The following is a 23,250-nucleotide window of genomic DNA, read 5'->3' as shown; positions in this document are numbered from 1 at the left end:
GAGCCTGATAGTATGTGGTCTTTCCTGATGAGGGCTAAGTACGGCAATCTACTATCTGGTACTCATGTGGGGCGTCATCATTCATCGGTATGGAGAGAGATGTGTGCTAGAGCCGGATTGGTGCTTCTGGAGATTAGATGGGCCGTTAGTGATGGCCGGTCAATCGATATATTGGAGGACAACTGGGTTACTGAGTTGCCGATTAGTCGATTGCCGACCATGGTGGACACGGCGAAGCTAGTTGGATACCAGGTCAGCGACCTGTTGGATCATGGTGGGGGTCGTTGGAGGGAGGGGCGATTCGGAAAGCTTTTGGGGAGCAATTGGCGGAGGTGGTCCTGGCGATACCAGCCCCCGGTCGGGAGGTGCCAGACAGGTTGGTATGGGTGCCTACGAGGCGGTCACAGGTTCAAGCCAGGGATCTTCAGGCTCTAATCAGTCGGAAGTCGGTTCGGCAGATTGAGGGAGGTTGAATTTGGAGGATGTGTATACACCCATGTGTTGCCCTCTTCGTCTGGAAGATGGCATAGGGCTGTCTTCCGACCAGAAGTTTGTTAGCCCGACGTGGTGTGCGGATCACGCAGTGCTGCGAGATGTGTATAGATACTAAGGAGACTATTGATCATGTTCTACTGCGGTGTCCCAGGACCAAGACGATATGGAGGAGGTCCCCTGGGTTGTTACCTTAGGCAGTGGAGTTAACACAGGATTTGATTCACTTGTTGAGGGTCTCCATGCGACGCTCGAGCACTTTTGGGGTCAGAATTCTGAGGGCATACTTGTCCTACCATATATGATTGGACAGGAATGCCGGTTTGTTTGAGGATAGGAGATCGCCTTCGTGGATGGTGGTGGACAGAGCTATGCGTCAGGCAGGGGAGGTCACTTCTGCTACCACGTCGTTCCCTTCCGAGTTAACCAGGGACATTTGGGGTACCCTATTCGCTATTTCAGCGTCCAGATTTGCCTTTGTTTCTTTAGTGCCTCCACCCCTTGGTCATCTCAAAGTGAACTTTTATGGTAATATGTCGGTGGATGGAGTGTCTAAAAGTATGGGATTTGTTATCCGTGACCATCTTGGTAGATTGATTGTAGTTGGAGGCTGTCGCACGCCTGGCCTTACTGCACTTGGGGCAGAGCTCCAAGCAGTATGGGAGGGGATCTCCTATGTGAGGCGGCTACTGGGCGCAGAGCGTGTGCACCTCGAGGGGGATTCTACTATGGTGATCGACTGGATTCAGGGAGTGGACAGGTATGGAGACGGTCACCCCCTCATCCGCGAGTCCCATAGACTGGTATGGGAGTTGAGAGGCGTTCAGATATCACATGTGTTCAGGAAAGTAAACAGTGCAGTAAACTGGGTCGCTTCCTTTGTCGTCTGGCATTCCGGAGAGTTTTTATAGATATCGACGGGGGACATACCTCAACCCTTGTATTTTTTACTTTCTCTTGATTTGGCAGGATGTACTCACGTTAGAGCTATGTGAATTGCCATTTTCACCAAAACAAAAGAGAGTTATGGAAGTTTTTTCACTTATAATGAGATTATTCTACTTTAGTTTTCTTCATTTATAACAACCACTATATCTTATTTTATTAAATCATAGCTTATAATATTTATTGTTACAGATGCATATATGATGATATGTATTAGAATATAGAAAAGAATTAGAAACTCCTAAAGGCACATAATAGATTGCAATGATCGAGGTTCCTTGTTGCTACTATGATCATGGGTAGAAGAATAATATCAATCATCCTCAAGCAAAATTATTGAAGGACTTTGAATCCTTCAAACTTATTAACAACCTCCGCAACCATATGGTATAAGGCCGCTCCATACGTTGTATACCTTAAGTCAGTTTTCTTTGGAGCTTCAACTTTTAAAAAAAAAAATGTTGCATGGAACCCATCTTGTCATAGTAATTTTAATTCAGCCACTAGTCTGAGAAATTTTCCAACTATAAAAAATAAACATTGCAAATCTCATTCATTAAAAGATAAATATTGCAAATCTCTCACAATATTTTTTTAAAAATAATTTAGAAAACTAAAGGCATGACCTGACCATCTTCATATAAAAAAGATATAATGAAGGGTTGTTTATGATGGAGAAGGGAGAAGTGAAAGAGAGGGTCAAGAGAGATCGAAAAATTTTTCAAAAAGGGTAGAAATATTAGTTTTCATGAGACCTGTTAACTTGTTATCCACTTTAAAAATAAAAAGATACTTTCATAATTTTAATTAATTTTTAATTTAAATAAATATGATTTTAGCTAATCATGATAGTCGAATTGCTATGTCAAAGGTATTCATATAAAAATAGTGTTTTGTAAGAGCATGCACGTAAACATCAATTTGGAGAATATTCATGCAAATTCCAATATTTAGAAGGATATTTATGCAAAAATTTAATTTTTTTTGTAGAATACTTTTTTGAATATTTGAAATTGCATATTTGTATATATACCCTTATAAACATTTCTTTTTCTATGTTTACCTTCTATGAGTATTTTCGTCATTTCAATTTTAAACTGCTAACATTTGAATAGCGTTAGATGGTATGGGTAGATACACAAAAAAAGAAAAAAAAAGACAGGTGTACATATAAAACAAGTTCTTGATGAGGATACATATACAAATATTGGTTTAAAAGGGTATTTACATAAATTTTAATATTTAAAAAGTATGTACGCTAAAAAAAAAACTTAAAATAAAAACTGGAAATTGGAAACCAAAAGCGATGCTCGGCAGGGCCTTGGTCTAGTGCAAACCACAATTGGGCTTTCCTCCTTTGTGGTTTGTAGAAAACTTGGATCCGGGTTAACTCGGCCCAATTCGCACCCTAAAACCCCATCCGAAAGCCTTAAACCCTCCTCGCCGAACCCCCGGGATCCCAAACCCTCGCCCTCCCCCGTCCATGGCCGCCGCTTCCACGGATGGCGGCGCCGCTGCCGCCACCCACCAGCCCTACGTCCTCCGGGAGACCCTGGTCGGCCACAAGCGCGCCGTCTCATCGGTGAAGTTCTCCCCCGACGGCTCCCTCCTCGCCTCCGCCTCTGCCGACAAGACTCTCCGCGTCTGGTCCACCGCCGATCTCTCCCTCTGTGCTGAGCTCTCTGGCCACGACGAGGGCGTCTCCGACGTCTCCTTCTCCGCCGACGGCCGCTACCTCTGCTCCGCCTCCGACGACCGCACCATCCGCATCTGGGACCTCGCCACCGCTGCCCCTCTCAAGACTTTCACCGGGCACACCAACTACGCCTTCTGCTGCTCCTTCAACCCCCAGTCCAACATGATCGCCTCCGGCTCTTTCGACGAGACCGTCCGCGTCTGGGAGGTCAAGTCCGGCAAGTGCCTCCGCGTCCTCCCCGCCCACTCCGAGCCCGTCACCGCCGTCGACTTCAACCACGACGGCAGCCTCATCGTCTCCAGCAGCTATGACGGGCTCTGCCGGATTTGGGACTCGGCAACCGGGCACTGCATGAAGACCCTCATCGACGACGAGAGCCCTCCAGTGTCCTTCGTCAAGTTCTCGCCCAATGGGAAGTTCGTCCTCGCGGCCACTCTCGATAGCACCTTGGTATGGTTGATCATTAGCTTCTATTCATTTTTCAGTATATTTTTACATTCACTGAGTAATGAAAATTGCATTGCTGTAGAAAAGATTCGCTTTTTATGTGCTGATTCCAAATAAAATTGATTGTGGAGTGGTGAATTTTAGGTTGGGGATCATATTTTTGAAAACAAAAATAGGTAAAAGGCAATCCGCACGTCGATTTTTGAAGTCTTCCTTTGAGCATCAACTCTCTCTGGAAACAACATGAGATATTTAAGTAACTAAATGCAGAGAGAAAGAAACTTCTTTTTGTGGTAGGTCCATGTTCACTTGTGGATCATGCATTTAGGTTTGTTAGGTGCTATGAATGTTAAGATCTGGGATCCCCTTCACGGGAGAAATATTTATTGGATGCTGAATGAATCATAAGAATCAGTATTTATCATGAAATATCGAGTCTTATCTCGAGCATCTACTCTTCCCAAAGATAAAATGAGATAATATAACTACCTAAATGCAGAGAAGTAAGTGAATCGTTTTTCTGTAGGAGTTCCTTTCAGAGTCAAGCTTATGTTTAGCTTATATGGTACTTTTTCCGCTTTAGTTCTTTTTATTGTATTACAGTTGTCTAGCTTATATATATGGCGTGAGATATGATGGCTGTCAAGATATTTTGCATCTCACCTGGAGACCCTGTTTTGAGTGTCTAAGGCTCTGAATTGTTTCATCTGAAAATTAGCTAGTGGAATTTGCAAATTTGAGTCATTCTCAGATTTGGCCTGTTTTCCCCATTCCTGACCAGCTCATCTTTATTTTATATTTTCAGTTATATTAAGTTTCTGCTGCAATTCATTTCATCAAATCAGCAATACTCATCATTATCTGATTGGTTACATCTGAAACAAGCATGAACCCATGGTCAAATGAGTTATGACTTATTTTGGCATGTATTTAGGAATGGATTTCCAATAGAACCGGTGTATTTGGTCTGAAATAATGTGGCATTCACCATGGCTGCTAGTTCTCAGAATTTCAAAAACTGAAACTAGTTTTGGTTTCTCTTTCTGAAAACTAAAAATCTCAAACCTGTTTGGTACACATTGCTGTACTTATATCTAAAACTGAAAACCTGTTTGGTAATCAATGCTGTTCTCAAAATGCATCCATTAAGGTATGAATAGAATATTTAATATTGGCAAAGGTTTTTAAATAATCAGATACAATTATGAATATAATCTTCAATACATATCAATGACGACTATACATTCAGAGCATTATATGTTTGAACTTTGCATATGGTGGAGAAGGGAGTCTCAATCATGTGAGATTTATAGGAACACAGAACTACTTGATCTGAGAAAAAGAAAGAGGACTATGATGGAGTGAGATAAGGCCTACATGATATAGATGTCTTAAAAACTAGCAGATTTGAATTAAATTGAAATTGTTATAATCGAAAGATTTTTTTAAAAAAATATTTCATCCTATCTTCTAATCAGAGGAAAAATTGCTATCAAGAATCATAGCAATGTCAAAATGGTGGGGAGGGGTCATTAGTGGCGGTGGAGGTTCAGGTGGTGGTTGTGGTTATGGTGGCGGCAGGTGGTGGTGGTGCTGCTGGTGGGCTGCAGGGGAGGAAGAGAAAGAGGAGAAGAAGAGGTGCTGTGGCTATATTATTTGTGGACAATACTGTTAGTTCTTTGACAAAAGTAGGATTGTATGTTAGTTGAAGTAATGACTGGTTGGATTAACCATGAATTTTAACTATATTTGAAATAGATGTGTGAGTGAAATCACAATTAAATTGATCGTCTAGAGATACACTAGTGCAATCATGGCTATCTTGGATTGCATTGGAGATGGAGATATAAAGATGCATTTTTAATAGAATTGAAGTGAGCTTTATGATTTGGAGAGTTTCTCCTTGGGTTTTATATAGTCACTAAGTTGCCTTGAGATTTGTAGGTAAAATGCTACATTTGACTGCAGGGTCAACTATGTTCTACAGGACCAACATTGGGTAATTTAGAGTTTTAAGCATGTAAGATAAGCGTAGGAGATATGAGAGCAGTTAGATTAATGTGGGGCAAGAGTAGGAACTTTTGAATTAAGTATGAGTAGTTTAGGATAATCTTGGAGTAAATTTGTTGAAGTAATTAAGAATTGATTTAGATAGTATTAGCATATATAAATTGCAACAAAGATGTGAAAATGGCTGCAGCAATGTGAGGGTTTCAATATGCTTAGGAGGGTCTAAAGAAAGAGAAAATTCAAGGAATGATTGGACGTTGTGAAGGAAATCTTGAAAAGGTTTGCATTGACAACTTGTAGACTCTGATAGGAATGAATGGTGAAGTATTTCATTTTTCAATGCTGTAAATACTGAAGAGATAATGGAACAGTCATCCTTCTTTTGTACTCTGTCAAACTCAGCTGGAAGCCATATAGAGAGTTTCCTACTATATTGGACCTTCTTGATGTCAATTTGACATCTTCTATTAGACTCTATCTTCCAGCAGTGCCTACTTAAACATATTATCTTTAAACTCCTTCTGTTCCTCCAGATTAGGAGAGGTTGGGATGTCTTGGTGGTCGTAAAGCTGTGGTGTATTTGGTTAGATTAAAATGCAAAACTCTTCAGAACAAACAGTACAATGAGCAGGAGACCCAGGACAGCATTCTTTTTCTTCTTGCAGACTGGATTAGGGTGGCTTGTGGAAAAGAAGTTGCATTAGCCTGTTCAAAATAGTTGGGACACAAAGATTGGTTTATTTCTGTGATTTAGTAAGTGCTGGACAACACATGCTGGAGGGTCTCAAAGACACTCGTTTTAAGGTTTTAAGCATTATAGCCACTTCTTGGCAGTTCATTGACAGAAAATTGCCAATTTTATCTGCAGCGAAGGCAATGAAATTGTTGTCTGGTTGTAGCAGGCAGACCTCACGGAAGCCTTAGCTGGAAAGGGAGGATATCTTAGAAGTTCAGTTAGCTCAGTGGGACACTGTAAGCTATATGCATTGTAGATTATCTTACACTTTATTTCTATTGGTTGATTTATCAATGAAAAGAAAGTTTGATGATACAAAATGCTTTAACAAATTGTCCTGCCTTCAAGTTCACCATTCAGTATTATGCAGTTGTCTGGTTGTTAGGTAATACGAAAATAGGTTTGTACAAAAATTAAAATAAATATCTTTTACAAGAGTACTTGTTTGTTTGCTTTCAGAAAACCTGTTTTGTAAAAAATGACTGAAAAATGAGTTTCGTGAGAAACAATCTCCCCTTGCTTTTCAATCAGGTTTTACCATGAACAGTTGTAAGAAATCTCATATATCACCATAGGGCCCCTACAAAATTTGATAATGAAGGTTAGAATACTACCCTGATCCATTGGATGGAAACTAGACATAGGATTGCCATAAAAAAATAATTAAGTTGTTCAAGTGCTTTGCTTAATTTCTTAAATGAGCAGCTGATGCTTCAATAACTGCTTAGGGCCTGTTGGATGGCTGGGTACATTATTCTTTGGATAAGGTGTGGTTCGATTAGAATAAAATTTAGGGGAAAAGAGAGAGAGGAGAGAGAACTAAAAGTTATAGGGATCGAGAGTTCGAGACCATCTGGAGCTCACAATCCCTGAAAAATTGGGATTATTCGTTCCATTTGAGAGATGTTTTACCTTATGCGGACTGTTATGAGTCCCATTATGGTTAAATTCTCTCTCCCCCGTGCTTAATTTCTTATCATATTCTTAATTTTTCAACCATATATAGATAAAATCATATCTTGTTGCCTTATAAGAAGTTCTAGCATCCTTGAAGCCATGCGTTGGCTAAAATTTCTAGTGCTTAAGCAGGCAACATTTTGGACTTTAGAGGCCTCTTAAGTAGGCAAATACTCAAGCTTCATGCTTTTATAACAAAGTTTATCCATGTTTATCATTTAATCAGTGTCTATGTGTTGCATCGATTAAATAATCTTTAACCATTAAAATAGTTCTGTGTTCTTCCCTCTCGACTCTGGCTTTCAATCCTTAAATGGAATTTTGTAGCGTGAAGTTCTGCTTTTTTTTTTTGATCTGGCAACATCAACCATCAATTTGATGATTTTGTTGGTATTCTCAATTGTATGATTATATCTTATTGCTACTTTCTGACAATGAGCCTTTTTCTTTTGTCATGAATCTATTGTATGTTATCATATTCAGACATCTTACTGCAAGTATGATGATCAAATTAATATAATCTCTCTTTGATTAGTTCCCATAACTTACAAGAGCATTCAGACCGAAAGGTTCATTTTGCACTGGAATCTTTATAGTTGCTGCATGGTTGACTTCAAAAATTTGCTTGGTGATTGCAATGGACTAAAAGTTCGACATTGCGAAGTCCAATATCATCTACTTGAAACTAGCTAATACACTTGAGCAACATATTTTTGGCCTTACAGTTTAAGTAGAAGGGCTACAAAATCACCATCTGTAAAAGGCATTCTGGACAAGTAGCCAGAACAATATCTTTTTTACATAATGAAGGTGTAAGAAACTCGTTCACAGAAGATATATAAGAGTGATTTGCTTATATTTCAACATAGCTAAAAATACCTATCCTTTTGGCTATGCGGAAAGAATTTTTCTGATGGAAGAGTGTATTTAAGGAGCATGTTCCATGTTGACATTCTGATAGAGTGCTTTTTTATTTATTATTAAATTCCTTGGTTCCGAGCCCCGAGGCAAGTTGATATGTAAGCTGTTAATGTTATGTGCTATTTGGCTAATATACTCTTACCTGATCGTTTGGGAGGTGCTTTGTCCGAACATGTATGATAAAGATATGTATAATACTTAGGACTTCAGCAGCATTTAATCAAACTGGAATTTGATGATCATATCAACTTTGTAATGTTCTGAAGTTTGCCAAATAGCAGTATTTCAGGTAGTTGTACTACACGAAACTATATTTCAAATTTCCTTTTGTTTAAGACCTTTTCAAATACTCTAGTTTACGCTTCATGTGGTCGTATTATACCTGGGGTGAAATTGTTTCCTTAGTTGGCTACTGATAAACTTTATGTGACTTGTGAGAATTATTAAAAAGCATAACCGACATCAAACCTTCATCCAAGTATTTGTACTCTGTTGAAAGAATTGTGGAATAGCCAGTCATTTAAGCATTCCTAGTTAAATGTGCAATTATCTATTTTATTCACCATTAGACGTCTATGCATGTCTTGTTGGTCATGCCTTAAGTTTATAAAATGGAGAGGACATGCTTATAAAGTAGAGCAGGGTCAATTTGATTTCATCAACACTGTGGAGTTATTAGAAGGGAAGGAAATCAGATTTTCTAGAGGTCAAGATATTCTCAAGCACATTATTGAAAATAATGAAACATCTTACTTTTATTGGAATAGACCTTAAGAAGAAGCTGTTATCCTTCATGTGGAAATAAGATTTTAAATTCATGTTATGCTTGCTTATCTCATTTTCAATACCATATTGACAGTCCACTTATTTGGCGATGACTGAAGCTCAATATTGATGGCAGCTTGTTTAGCAAACTGGTCCTTCCACTATTAGCGGAGCAGTAAAGGGCTCCTACTTAAATATGTCAATCCTTTGGTTAAAAAGATAAAAGAAATACACAGGTACTCTCTGTGAAGGGGAGACTACGTGATTTTGCAAAAATGAAATTAGTGTTGAAGGTCGCTCCAGCATTGTTATTCCTTTTTTCAAATGGTCAAATGCCTTCTAAAAACTTGCCTCAAGTGAATGCATTTCCTTCAGTTATACTCTTAGGGCGGCATTTATTCCGACATAGAGATAATATTGTATCATATGGGGTTGTATTTTCCTGTAACATCTCACTGTCTTTGGATACTTGAGATCCCAGTATGTAATCATATGCTATCTGTACTATCTACTGAGTGAGAGGAACAATAGGGTGAAACTCTATTTACAAAAGAAATAGAAGAAAAAGCTTTCGGTATGCTTTATATATTGTTGTATATATAATCAAGTTCGAAAGCATCTCCATTCCTTCATAATTCCAAAACCAAAGTGGGTTCAAAAACATTCACTGTATTTGAAACAGGTTGACGGTTCATAGGTTTAAAGATCTTAAAAGCTTAGATTTTTCATCTTATACGGCTAACAGGTTCTAGATCGTGATGCATCTTGTCTCATAATCATATCTCAACATTCAGATTCTGTTGCTTGCAGAGGCTTTGGAACTTCTCAGCAGGTAAATTTCTAAAGACATACACTGGACACATCAATTCGAAGTTCTGCATTCCAGCCGCATTCTCTGTCACAAATGGGAAGTACATTGTTAGCGGTTCAGAGGACAACTGTGTGTACCTGTGGGAACTCCAAACAAGAAAAATTGTCCAGAAACTGAAAGGTCATACAGACACTGTAATTGCCGTTTCATGCCATCCATCAGAGAACGTGGTTGCCTCGGGGGCACTTGGTAAGGACAAGACAGTAAAGATATGGATTCAGGAGGATGAAGATCAAAAAGAAGCTGAGTGAGTTTTGTTGCAACACCATTATGGAATCTTCATTGGGGGGCTTGTTTTTTCAGGGGCCAAATCGTGATTTTGCAAAAAATGAAATTCCTACTACATAGTTTTACCTACCCTATCTTGTCAATCCACCACTGTGTTATCTTCACTAGGGGAACTGTTACCCTAGGGCAAAATCGTGTTAATGTCAAATATATTTATCTTATCCACATATTTGTGCAATTCAGAGTTCTGTACCTGATCATGCATGGGATACAGCAAATGCTGCAAGTGGTGGTTCCAGAATGGACAATCTTGTATCCAAGGCATGGATCCTCTTCTGTGGTGGGTTGGTGCTTGTTTATTAAAATAATTTTTCAGCAACTAGCTCGTGGCAATACAGAGAGATGAAAGATCCATCTCATCATGGTTGCTCCCATGGCAGCAGGCATAAGATACAATATTTTGTCTTATGTTTTTCGCGTGAAGTCTACTAAGGCTTAGCTGACCTCTTAGTGACTGACATATTTCTCCCTTGCTACTTATTGTCAGAGACCAATCTCTTTGTTCCTTACTATATTCCATCAATTTGTTTTTTTGACATTCCTCATCTAGCAGCTTTTTGTGACCTGGAACTGAAAATTGTTGGACAAGTCATTTAGATGCCAGTCCTCCCTGTCTCCAATTATCATGTTAAGCTTTCCTTATTTTTTAGGTTTTTTCTTTTTCATGGTTCACTTACCAGTTCAAATTGAGCGGTATGGTATGGGATATAATACTATACCGGTTTGGCATTGGTATTCGGTATCGGTAGCATACTGATATTTGATATGCCAAATATATTTTATATCATACCATATTAATACAGTGCTAGTGTGGCACTAGTATATGGTCCACGGTGAACTTTGCCTCTTTTTTTTTTACCACAAATTTTGCTTTCATCAATAGATAGTCCTTGTATATAGATAGACTTGTTATTTGTAACAGTTATGCTAATTACGTGTACGGATGAAGGGTTAAATATAAAATAGTAGTTGAGATTAAGGACCTAGAATAAAAATTTTAGAAAATTGAAATTAAGTATTGTTGGGGGAAGAACCCCAAGTCATACATTCACGGAGGCGCTCGGCCGAAGAGCGCCAGCCGGAAAGTTGCTCGGCCAAGGAGTGCCGAACAGAGAGCTGCTCGGCCGAAGAGCGCCGACCAGAAAGCTGCTCGGCCAAAGGATGCCGACCAGGAAGGCGCTCGACTAGAAGGCGCCGACCAGAGTGCGCGCCAAGAGGTGCCCAACCAAAATAAGCTGCTCGGTTAGACAGCGCCGACCAAAGACAGCGCCGAGGCGCTCTGCTAGAAGGTGCTCGCCTAAAGGGCGCCGACCAGGAGTATTCGAAGCAGCCCCGCCACAGGGCGCCCCATTGGGCGACCAGCTCGGCTCGGCACCCTTGCCGAGCCGATGCCTTAACCAAATGTTCAACCTCCGCCTAAAGTCCAAGGGACTTGACAACTCCTACGGCTTGCGACCTGCCACTATCTCCAAGCCATCAAGGCCTAAGATCTCAGCAGGCACTCGGCACGATCTGCCATTAATGCATGAGACTCCCTCAAGTCTCCGATGCACTCAGGCATTTAATGAACACGGCCCAAGACGATCTCCGGATCACTGAACCATCAGAGCGCATGGCTCTACCTGACCGCCGGTTCATTCGGTAATAAATGCACTCACCATCCACAGACCCCAGGCCCGCTACGGCCGGCGGTTCAACCACTCCAACAGGTCCGATCGACCGTGACAACTCTCTGGTTCCGGTCTGATTCGGCCCTGTTTTCCACTACGCCATAAATGGGCCAAATCGTGCCCAATTACTACAGACAGGGACAAATCCCCCGGTTACCTCCCAGGTAACGTAATCCCCTCCTATAAAAGGGAACCTGGGAGAACCAAGGAAAAGGGAGAAAAAAAACGGAAACAGATCTCCGAGACTGAACCATCCGGGAAGCACAGACACAATAGATGACATCATTCTCTTTGTCTTCTTGATCTGATAAAATACTGTGTCTTCTCCATACACTCCCCCCCCGCTCTCTCCACATACTTGCCCCCTCTGACTTAGGCATCGGAGGGCCGGCGCCGGGGAGCCCGGCCACCGGTTTTCCTTGCAGGACTCGCACACCCCCCGCGGCGGAGGACGCAGCCAGCCGGCGCACCGCCGTCCGCCTCCTGCAGCAGCGGAGCTCCTCCTTCCCTGGCTTCGCGGCGGCCCCCGGGTCCAATTTCCAGCAACAGTTGGCGCTAGAGGAAGGGCCCGAGTTCGCCGCCATGAAGCTAAGAAGTAAAGGGGCTTCCAACGCCTCTCGACGTCCTCCACCAAGCCCAGAATGTTCCGTTCGGAACTCACCACCCCCGGTTGAGCCAGCACCTCAAGTTCAACCGGAACAATTTGATGCCCTGGTGCAGCAAGTGCAGGCGTTGGCTACCGCCGTCCAAAGCTTGCAACCTAGGGGCATTCCAGCAGCACCGCCTCCCCCGGCTCCAGTTCAACCGGAGCCCCCTACAAGTGGGCTTCCTCTTCGAGGTCCGGACTCTCAAATCCAGGCCTCCCTCTGGAGAGAGCACCCAGTCAGAGGCCACGGAGGCTGGCCACAACCTTCAGAAGCTGAGTCGGTTCCAGGGCAACCTGCACCCGGAGGAACCGCTGTAGCGATCCTCCAGAATGATGAACTCGACAGGAAGGTCGAGAAGCTGGAGCGCCAAATCCAGGCACTCCACGGGAGAAAATCGGGACGTGACGGCGACTTCGAGTTCAATACGAAGTCGCCCCTCTCCCAGGAGATTGAAGATGAACCGGTTCCCCTCCGGTTCAAGATGCCCCAGGTGGAGCCTTACAACGGCAAGGCTGATCCCCTTGACCACCTGGAGAGTTACCGGGTCTTAATGGCCCTACAAGGAGCCTCGGAAGCCATGATGTGCAAGGCTTTCCCGGCGACACTCCGAGGACCAGCCCGGCTTTGGTTCACCGGGCTGAAGCCGAGTACTGTCTCCTCCTTTGAGCAGCTCGGCAGACAGTTTGCTGGCAACTTCGCCGCTAGCCAGCCCCAGCGGCGGACATCCGACTCCCTCCTCGACATCAAACAAAAGGAGGGAGAGTCCTTCAAGGAATATCTGGACCGGTTCACCGCCGCAACATGGGAAGTCCGGGAGCTTGACCAGTCAATCGCCATGTCGGCGCTGAAGACTGGAGCCCGGTCCTACAGATTCCTCTTCTCGATCGAGAAGAATTTCCCAGTGGACCTTACCGAAATGTTCGCTCGGGCCCGGAAATATGCCAAGGCTGAGGAAGCCGTGGCCGTCAGGCGGGGCGGGACCGAGCAGAACCCCAAGAAGAGGCGCCGCGAGGAGCGCGGCCAGCCCAGAAGCCCGTCTCCGCGACAAGCCAAGAATCCGTCCCGCCCGAGGAGTCCACCCCGACTGAGGGGGCCGCCACAGCAGAGGTCACCACTCCGCCCGAGGTTCCCACTGCAGGCCCGTGCACCCGAAGGGAGGTATGAAAAATACACTCCCCTCAACACCCCTCGGGCCGAAATCCTCATGGAGATCGAGAGTCGAGATCGCATCCGGCTCCCACCTCCGAAGCCTGATACCCGAACCCGGCGCGATAATCGGAAGTATTGTCGTTTCCACCGGGACAAAGGTCATGATACCGAGGAGTGTTACCAGCTCCGAAATGAGATCGAAGCACTCATCCGCCGAGGGGTGCTCGATCGGTTTGTGCAAGGCCGGCGTGAAGAAAAGCAGCCCGCCGAAGGAGCAGCACAGCCTGAAGGTTCGAATGCCAACAGGCCCATTGCCGGCGTCATCAACACTATCCGAGGGGCCTCGGCTGGAGAAGCTTCGGAGGGAGAAACCTCATCAAAGCGCCCGCGCGCTTCTGAAGTCATCTCCTTTTCAGACGATGACTTAGAGGGAGTTGAAACTCCCCATGATGATGCCGTGGTCATCTCCATGATCATAAATAGATTTGATGTGAAGCGCATCTTAGTTGATAATGGAAGCTCGGCGAATGTTTTGTACTTTGGTGCATATTGTAAAATGGGGATGACCAAAGAACAGCTACGGAGGATGAATGCTCCGTTGGTTGGATTTACTGGGGATTCAGTCCCAGTAGAGGGCGAGATCGACCTTCTGGTCACGGCCGGGCTCGCCCCTCGTGAAAGTACCGTGGGGATGAGCTTCCTCGTAATACGCCTTCCCTCGGTCTACAATGCCATCCTCGGGAGGCCAGGCCTCAACGCCCTCCGAGCAGTAGTCTCCACTCACCATCTGCTCATGCGATTCCCCACCAGCCGGGGGGTCGGCGAAGTCCGAGGAGATCAAATGGTGGCAAGGCGATGCTACCTGGCGACCCACGAGGCAAAGCGACCCGCCGAAGTGCCTGCCCCAGCGACTGACCAGCCCTCAACCGAGGTTCTGGAGGCGCGGGTCGACCCTCAGAAAGAGCGGGTAGAGCCCGGTGAGTTATTAATTCAGGTTCCTCTACGTGAGAACTCTCCTGAGCTAACCGTGCAGGTCGGCTCCGGCCTTGACGAGCACGAGAGGGGTCGCCTCGTCAACTTCCTGCGAGACAACATGGATGTTTTCGCATGGTCGCCTGCAGACATGCCGGGGATAGATCCGGAGATCATGGTCCACCGGCTCCAAGTAAAGCCAACCAGCAAGCCCGTGCGGCAAAAGAAGCGGGGCGCCGCCCCCGAACGACAGCAAGCAGCAGCCGAGGAAGTCAGCAAACTCCTCGAAGCTGGATTCATCCGGGAGATAGCTTACCCGGAGTGGCTTGCCAATGTGGTCCTCGTCAAGAAGGCCAACGAGAAGTGGCGTATGTGCGTGGACTACACTGATCTGAATAAAGCCTGTCCAAAGGACAGTTTCCCACTTCCCAGCATCGACCAGCTCGTGGACTCCACTTCGGGTCACGAGCTACTGGCATTCATGGACGCCTTCTCCGGATACAACCAGATCCGCATGGCGCCAGAAGATGAGGAGAAGACAGCCTTCATCACCGATGGGGGAACCTATTGCTACAAGGTGATGCCATTCGGCTTAAAAAATGCCGGGGCAACTTATCAGAGGCTGGTCAGCCGGATCTTCAAAGATCAAATAGGCCGGAACATGGAGGTCTACGTGGATGACATGTTAGTGAAAAGCAAGGTGGCACAAAACCATATAGCCGACCTCAATGAAGCATTCTCCACGCTCCGAAAGTACCAGATGAAGCTCAATCCAGCTAAATATGCTTTCGGAGTCACCTCCGGCAAATTCCTCGGCTTCATCATTACACAACGAGGAATCGAGGCCAATCCAGAGAAGATCCGAGCCCTTCAAAAGATGACGCCTCCTAGGACGGTCAAGGAGGTACAACGGCTCACAGGCCGAGTTGCAGCTCTCGGGAGGTTCATCTCCCGCTCGGCTGAGCGCTGCCTTCCATTTTTCGCGGCCCTCAAGAAGCCGAAGAACTTTGTGTGGTCGGACGAGTGCCAGCAATCTTTTGAAGAGCTCAAACATCTCCTGGCTTCCCCTCCCCTGCTCACAAAGCCGCAACAGGGTGAGATCCTCTACTTGTATCTAGCTGTCTCCCCTGTTGCGGTAAGCTCGGTCTTGGTCCGAGAGGAGGGCAAACTTCAAAAGCCAGTGTATTACACCAGCCGGGTCTTGAGGGACGCCGAGACCCGATACGCCAAGCTCGAGAAGACCGCCTATGCTCTGGTCATCTCGGCTCGGAGGCTCCGACCCTACTTCCAAGCCCACACAGTGGCTGTGTTGACCGACCAGCCGGTCAAGCAGATCCTGCAGAGATCAGACCGTGCGGGCCGGATCACAAAATGGGCCATTGAGCTCGGGGAATTTGACATCGAGTACCGACCCAGACCGGCAATCAAAGCACAAGCACTCGCAGACTTTATAGCCGAGTGCACCATACCGGACGAGGACGAACCCGAGCCAGGGCCACTCACGGAGCAGACCCCGAGTTTGACATGGACTTTGCATGTCGATGGCTCTTCAAACTCGGGGGGTAGCGGAGCAGGGCTCATTCTCACCAGCCCAGAAGGGGTGGTCGCCGAGCAAGCCTTGCGCCTGGAGTTTCCTGCCTCTAATAATATGGCGGAGTACGAAGCGCTCGTCGCCGGGCTCAAGCTAGCCAAGGAGCTAGGAGTGAAGGACTTGAGGGCCTTCAGTGATTCTCAGCTCGTCGTCAACCAAATTATGGGCGAATTCGAAGCCAGAGACCCGACCATGCAGAAGTATCTTCAGAAGGTACGGGATCTCGCCTCGACTCTGGACTCTTTCCACATCCAACATATTGCCAGGTCGGAGAATCTCAGGGCCGACCAGCTGTCAAAGCTGGCGTCCTCTCGTATGAGCGAGCTTCCCAAGGGGCAGTACTGGAGTATCTTCAAAAGCCCAGCACAGACGAGCCCGAGCAGACCTTCTGCACTGAGTTCGAGCCAAGCTGGATGGACGAACTCATCAGCTATCTACAAGACGAAGTCCTCCCCACTGATGAACGAGAGGCTCGCCGAGTCAAGCGCCTCGCCACCCGGTACATACTATACGAGGGAAAGCTCTATCGAAGATCTTTCACTTCTCCACTCCTCAGATGCCTCCGCCCAACAGAGGCGGATTATGCCCTGCGTGAAGTCCACGAAGGGATCTGTGGAAACCATCTAGGAGGGCGAGCGCTGGCCCACAAAATTTTGCGCCAAGGATATTATTGGCCGACACTCCAGAAGAATGCCATGGACTTTGTCCAAAGATGCGACCGGTGCCAAAGGAATGCCAATGTTCAGCGCCGGCCCTCGGCTCCTTTGACTTCTATCAGTTCCCCTTGGCCTTTTGCCCAGTGGGGAATTGACATCCTAGGGCCATTTCCACTGGCCGCCGGGCAAAAAAAATTTCTGGTCGTCTCCATCGACTACTTCACCAAGTGGGTAGAAGCCGAGCCCCTTGCCCGGATCACCGAGCAGAAGATGCGGGATTTTGTCTGGAAGTCCATTATATGCAGATTCGGACTTCCCCGCATCCTTATTTCTGACAACGGCCGCCAGTTCGACAACATCCATTTCAGAGAGTTCTGCTCCGAGCTTGGCATTGACCACCGCTTCACCTCGGTCGTGCACCCTCAGACGAACGGAGAAACCGAGGTAACAAATCGTACCATTTTGCAGGGTCTTAAAGCCAGGCTCGACAAATCTAAAGGACAATGGGTCGAAGACCTATATAATGTCCTGTGGGCTTACCGGACTACGTTCCGTGTCCCCACCGGCGAGACTCCCTTCAACTTAACATATGGAACGGAGGCCGTCATCCCACTGGAGATTGGGCTTCCCTCTCCAAGAGTCGAGCGTCATGATGCCAGCTCCAACTCTTCGCAGCTCAGAAGTAACCTTGACTTGATCGAGGAAACAAGGGAGGCCGCCCGAGTTCGTATGGCGAGGTACCAGCAAAAGACAGCTCAGTACTACAACGCCAGGGTCAAAATCAAATCTTTCAGACCAGGAGACCTTGTCCTCAGAAGAGCTGAAGCCTCCCGACCTGCTGAGCAAGGAAAGCTGGCTCCCAATTGGGAAGGACCGTACCGAGTCACGCGCGTTCGCCGGCCCGGAACTTACCAGCTGGAGTCCCCAGACGGGACGCCCATTCCGCGGAGCTGGAGCTCTGAAAACCTCCGCGTGTACCATCAGTAGAACCCTAAGGGGTTCCCCATTGTTCAATTATTGAACCTCGTTTTATGAATTCCATTTTATAATAAACTTACGGTCCGCATACTCATTTTGAGCTCACCAATTTTTCCTGATTATCTCATGATGTCAGGTTTATTTCTCTTACCCTGACCACGGTCAGGATGCCCTGCCACAACGGGATGCCCCGGCTATAGGGACGCCCGAGACGTCGGGATATGAATTAGCGGTCCTCTCTGACCGGACGAGCTCGGCTCGTGCTCCATCGGCAATGAGTTAGCGGTCCTCTCTGACCGGACGAGCTCGGCTCGTGCTCCATCGGCTATGAGTTAGCGGTCCTCTCTGACCGGACGAGCTCGGCTCGTGCTCCTACCCTGAGACGTCAGGATGCCCCAATATATTAGGATGCCCTGCCGCAACGGGATGCCCCGATTTGTCGGGATGGCCCGAGACGTCGGGCAATGAGTTAGCGGTCCTCTCTGACCGGACGAGCTCGGCTCGTGCTCCATCGGCAATGAGTTAGCGGTCCTCTCTGACCGGACGAGCTCGGCTCGTGCTCCATCGGCTATGAGTTAGCGGTCCTCTCTGACCGGACGAGCTCGGCTCGTGCTCCTACCCTGACCACGGTCAGGATGCCCCGAGACGTCGGGATGCCTCGATCCGTCGGGATGCCCCGAGACGTCGGGATGCCCCGGCTATAGGGACGCCCGAGACGTCGGGATATGAGTTAGCGGTCCTCTCTGACCGGACGAGCCCGGCTTGTGCTCCATCGGCTTCCACCGTCGAGCTCGGCTCGTGCTCTCCGAATATGAGTTAGCGGTCCTCTCTGACCGGACGAGCTCGGCTCGTGCTCCATCGGCAATGAGTTAGCGGTCCTCTCTGACCGGACGAGCTCGGCTCGTGCTCCATCGGCTATGAGTTAGCGGTCCTCTCTGACCGGACGAGCTCGGCTCGTGCTCCTACCCTGACCACGGTCAGGATGCCCCGAGACGTCGGGATGCCTCAATCCGTCGGGATGCCCCGAGACGTCGGGATGCCCCGGCTATAGGGACGCCCGAGACGTCGGGATATGAGTTAGCGGTCCTCTCTGACCGGACGAGCTCGGCTCGTGCTCCATCGGCTATGAGTTAGCGGTCCTCTCTGACCGGACGAGCTCGGCTCGTGCTCCATCGGCTATGAGTTAGCGGTCCTCTTTGACCGGACGAGCTCGGCTCGTGCTCCTACCCTGACCACGGTCAGGATGCCCCGAGACGTCGGGATGCCCCAACTATAGGGATGCTCGAGACATCGAGATGAGTTAGCGGTTCTCTCTGACCGGACGAGCTCGGCTCGTGCTCCATCGGCTTCAGCCAACGAGTCCGGCCTGACCTATTATTGGATTTCTCTGTCGACGCCCTCCAAGAACGGAGTCCGAGCAGAGAAGCGTCTTCAGTCGCCTCGGCGCCAGGACGCACACGGTACAAGGTACCTATCTATTTAATATCTTTACATTATATTACCTATTATTGGATTTCTCTGTCGACGCCCTCCAAGAACGGAGTCCGAGCAGAGAAGCGTCTTCAGTCGCCTCGGCGCCAGGACGCACACGGTACAAGGTACCTATCTATTTAATATCTTTACATTACATTACCTATTATTGGATTTCTCTGTCGACGCCCTCCAAGAACGGAGTCCGAGCAGAGAAGCGTCTTCAGTCGCCTCGGCGCCAGGACGCACACGGTACAAGGTACCTATCTATTTAATATCTTTACATTATATTACCTATTATTGGATTTCTCTGTCGACGCCCTCCAAGAACGGAGTCCGAGCAGAGAAGCGTCTTCAGTCGCCTCGGCGCCAGGACGCACACGGTACAAGGTACCTATCTATTTAATATCTTTACATTATATTACCTATTATTGGATTTCTCTGTCGACGCCCTCCAAGAACGGAGTCCGAGCAGAGAAGCGTCTTCAGTCGCCTCGGCGCCAGGACGCACACGGTACAAGGTACCTATCTATTTAATGCCTTTACATTACCTATTATTGGATTTCTCTGTCGACGCCCTCCAAGAACGGAGTCCGAGCAGAGAAGCGTCTTCAGTCGCCTCGGCGCCAGGACGCACACGGTACAAGGTACCTATCTATTTAATGCCTTTACATTACATTACCTATTATTGGATTTCTCTGTCGATGCCCTCCAAGAACGGAGTCCGAGCAGAGAAGCGTCTTCAGTCGCCTCGGCGCCAAGACGCACACGGTACAAGGTACCCATGTATTTAATGTTTCTACATCATTTTATCTATTTCTCTGCCGATGTCCTCAAAGAACGGACACCGAACAGAGGAGCGTCTTCAATCGCCTCGGCGAAGAAGTGCTCAGGACACCGACACATTGTACTAAATCCGGTGAATCCCCGTCACGAGCTGACGAGTATGCAATCCATCTGCAAGAGAAGAATCCGGTTCGCCCCGGCAACCCGAGGCTCGGATTCGAAATTCGCCGCATTAAGAATTAAGTTCTAGCGACCGCCCTAGGGCTTGGACGAATTCTGGACTAGGCTCGGAAAAACTTTCCGAGCCCAAACCCTTGGTATAAGCACAAGCGTTGCTATACCACTAGTCGAAGAACCGAGCAATGGAGCTCGGCAAGGCAAACTTAAACTCAAACCCTGTGGCGGGAAAAACTGAGGCCCTAGAGCCCATATCCTCGGAACCTAAAACGGATCCGAGCAGAAAAACTTAGGCTACGACAGACGAGTTTCCAAAAAAGAAATGTATATTCATTTCAAAAGGGCCCGTAGGCTAAGTACAAAATCCGGGTTTGGCCCTTACAAGTATGGGAGGCCATCCCGACTTTACAAGAAATAACAAAAATTACATCAAAGGCTCGAGCTCGACCACCTCGGCCTCGGCAGTACCAGGAGTGGTTGGCTCGGCAGTACCAGGAGTGGTTGGCTCGGCTGTCGGGACCTCTTCGATAGCCTCGGCAGCAATAGGAGTAGCCTCGGGGACGACCTCGGGGGCGACCTCGGTCACTTCGGGGACAGCTACGGCCGCCTCGGCTCCCGGAGTTTCTGCCTCCGCCTCCGGAGTTTCTGCCTCTGCCTCCGCCCTCCCTGCTCCCGGCTGGAGCAGGTTAACGTCAAAATCCGGGAGAAGCCGCCGCAATTGGTTGCGGAAATCCCGGAAGCCTTGGATCAGCCCGTTCACGCCCTCCTCGGCCATGAGTTCGTGAAACTCCTCCGACTCGCGGAAGAGCTTCACTGCGTTTTGGGCGTTCTCCCGGGCCTCTATCTCCCGGGCCTCGTGGTAAGCGGCTCTCCGCTCGAGGCCCCTTAGCTCCTGCTCGAGCTCCGAGTGTCGGAGGCGGGTATTCCCCACCTCCTGCTCGCGGGAGGCCAACGCCTGCTCGGCCTTGGCCAATCGAGCCTCCGCGGCGCGCAGCTCGGACCTCGCCAATGCGTGCGCGCCCTTCTCTTCATCGAGCTCGGTGGCTAGAGCTCGAATCCTTCCATCGGATGCTCCGACCTTCTCTTGGAGCACCCGTTGTTCGGCCTCAGAGGCCTGGTACTTCTCCTCGGAGGCTTGGTACTTCGCTTCGGCGGCCACGTACCTTTTCTGGGCCTCCTCATAGCTGCGCTGGCACCTCCGGGCTTTCTCCCGGTATTCTTGAACCAGGTGCATCAGCATCTCCGTCTCATGCAAATACTGTAAAAGAGACGAAAAGGAGAACATAAGGCGCCGCTAGTAGAAAAACTATACAGATTACATAGGCGAAAAATTTTACTTACCCGGACGGAGTTGCAGCGTGTAGCGTCCATGAAAGCGTTGTAGCTCATGGACTGCATCATGGCCCGGTCGGCCGGGAGCAACGCGAGCCGAAAAACCTCGCGCGCCACTTGCGGGTTTTCAAGGGCCGAATCGCCCTCGAACACCGACCAGGTGGGTGCGAAGGGCACCCGTTCTTCCAAGCTCAAAGGGCCCGGGAGGCCAGCGCCATCTGGCCTAGGTGGAGCCAACCCCGAGGCTCCTTGACTGCTCCCCGGCTGGGAGCTAAGGGGCTGGGATCGGGCGAGCGGCCGATCTAACCGCCGCACAACTATAGCGGGGCGTGCAAGCACGGAACCCGCTGAACTTCTCCCCTGGTCGGCAACTGGAGCGTCCTGCCGACCAGGGACCTGCGTCAAGGGCGCCGGGCATGGGGGCGCCATCGGGGCTCTGGAGCCCGAGCCCCCGGAGCCCGCGCCCTCTCTCCGATCAGCCTCAGGGCGCGCGGGCTGAGAAGGCCCCGCCTCGGAGTTGGCAGGGCGAGAAGGCCCCGCCTCGGGATGCGCAGGGCGGGAAGGACCCGCCTCGGTCACCACTGCCGCCGAGGGAGTCGAGGTTGCTGAGACCTTCTGCTTCTTTCTCGGCTCCGCAGGCTCCCCCGAGAGCTCGGCTGCCCTCTTCTGGAAGCGGGCGTAAAGGACTTCGCTCTTGGTCACCATTTTTGCGATGTCTGCAAAGATAAACAAAATTAGAACATTAGAACAATAAGAAAATAAAAGTTGCTGTAACTATCCTTACCCTGAGGACGTGCCGAGCTCAGGCCCACGTTCACCAGGGCGTCCTCGCTGATGAGGCCGTTCAGCAAAATCCTGTCCCCAAGGCTGCGGATGGTATCGAAGATCTCCTGCTCACGCGGAGAAAGCTGGGGGAGCCTATTGATGGATTTAAGCTAGGCCGGCCTCCACCTTGGGTCAAACCCCCAGGACCGTTCAGAGCCCAGGAAGAAGAATTTCTCCTTCCAACCATGAATGGATGAGGGGGCACCATGAAAAAGTGGCCGACCCGCCCGGAGGGCGATGTAGAGCCACTCCCCGTCTCCCGGGTTCGACTTAAAAATAAAAAGTCGCCGGAAGACGTTGACAGAGGTAGGAATCCCCTGCAGTAAACATAGTGACAGGAAACCCATCACTGTCCTCCAAGCGTTTGGAATGAGTTGCGCCGGAACCAACTGGCACACCGCCAGCAACTCATTCACAAAGCTGTGGAGAGGAAATCGGAGACCGGCCCAGAGTGACTCCGAGTGCACTCCGATCCGGCCTACCGGAGGATCGGTTACCCGATCCCTTCGCCTGGCGGGTTCCAAACGGAACCCATGAAGAGGGAAAAACCACTCTTCGGCCATCTCGACCTCCAGGACACTCATGGTGGACACTACCTCACTAGGCAAAGAACCCATTGCAAGAGAGGGAAATCAAAAAGAAGGGGGATCTGGGAAGGATGCCGGAGAAAAGGGACTTCGGTCTGAGGAAGACTGGGAGAATAGGAAGCTGGAAGCAGAAAGCAATAGAGAGAGAACAGGGGGCCGAGGGAGAGTTTATATAGACCTCCCCAACGGCCCGGATCAGCGAAGAAAGCGCTGCATCCTGGTTAGATGATAACACGTGTCGGTCTAAAAGACAGAACGACGCATTTAATTAGGGCTAGCGCT

General features: G+C 48.3%; 1 protein-coding gene across 2 annotated transcripts; it reads left to right on the top strand.

Annotated features, from left to right (window-relative positions):
- Positions 1–2,868: 2,868 nt before the first annotated feature.
- Positions 2,869–10,306, top strand: LOC120111129 (uncharacterized). Of its 2 annotated transcripts, XR_015967133.2 has the most exons (3): positions 2,869–3,583; positions 6,459–6,562; positions 9,780–9,962. XR_015967133.2 is itself a non-coding variant. In XM_039127640.3 (2 exons), exons 1-2 carry the CDS (start codon positions 2,921–2,923, stop codon positions 10,089–10,091), a joined length of 975 nt encoding a protein of 324 aa, XP_038983568.1. In that variant the 5' UTR covers positions 2,871–2,920; the 3' UTR covers positions 10,092–10,306. The 2 variants fall into 2 exon arrangements, 1 of the variants encoding a protein (XP_038983568.1); XM_039127640.3 differs by lacking the exon at positions 6,459–6,562 and having other exon boundaries at positions 2,871–3,583; positions 9,780–10,306.
- Positions 10,307–23,250: the final 12,944 nt, after the last annotated feature.

Source organism: Phoenix dactylifera, chromosome 7 (assembly GCF_051530095.1).
Source record: "Phoenix dactylifera cultivar Ajwa chromosome 7, Ajwa_hap1_PhDact_Kaust_v1.1, whole genome shotgun sequence".
Lineage (NCBI taxonomy): Eukaryota > Viridiplantae > Streptophyta > Magnoliopsida > Arecales > Arecaceae > Phoenix > Phoenix dactylifera.
The sequence above is the reverse complement of the archived record's forward strand: the minus strand, read 5'-3'. Positions and strand labels throughout refer to the sequence as shown.

What these genes read in the sequence shown, in the direction of transcription:
- LOC120111129 (XM_039127640.3), top strand. Translation starts at nt 2,921, where the DNA reads ATGGCCGCCGCTTCCACGGATGGCGGCGCCGCTGCCGCCACCCACCAG. An exon ending in CCACTCTCGATAGCACCTTG is followed by an intron (nt 3,584 to 9,779) that starts GTATGGTTGATC and finishes TGTTGCTTGCAG; the next exon opens with AGGCTTTGGAACTTCTCAGC.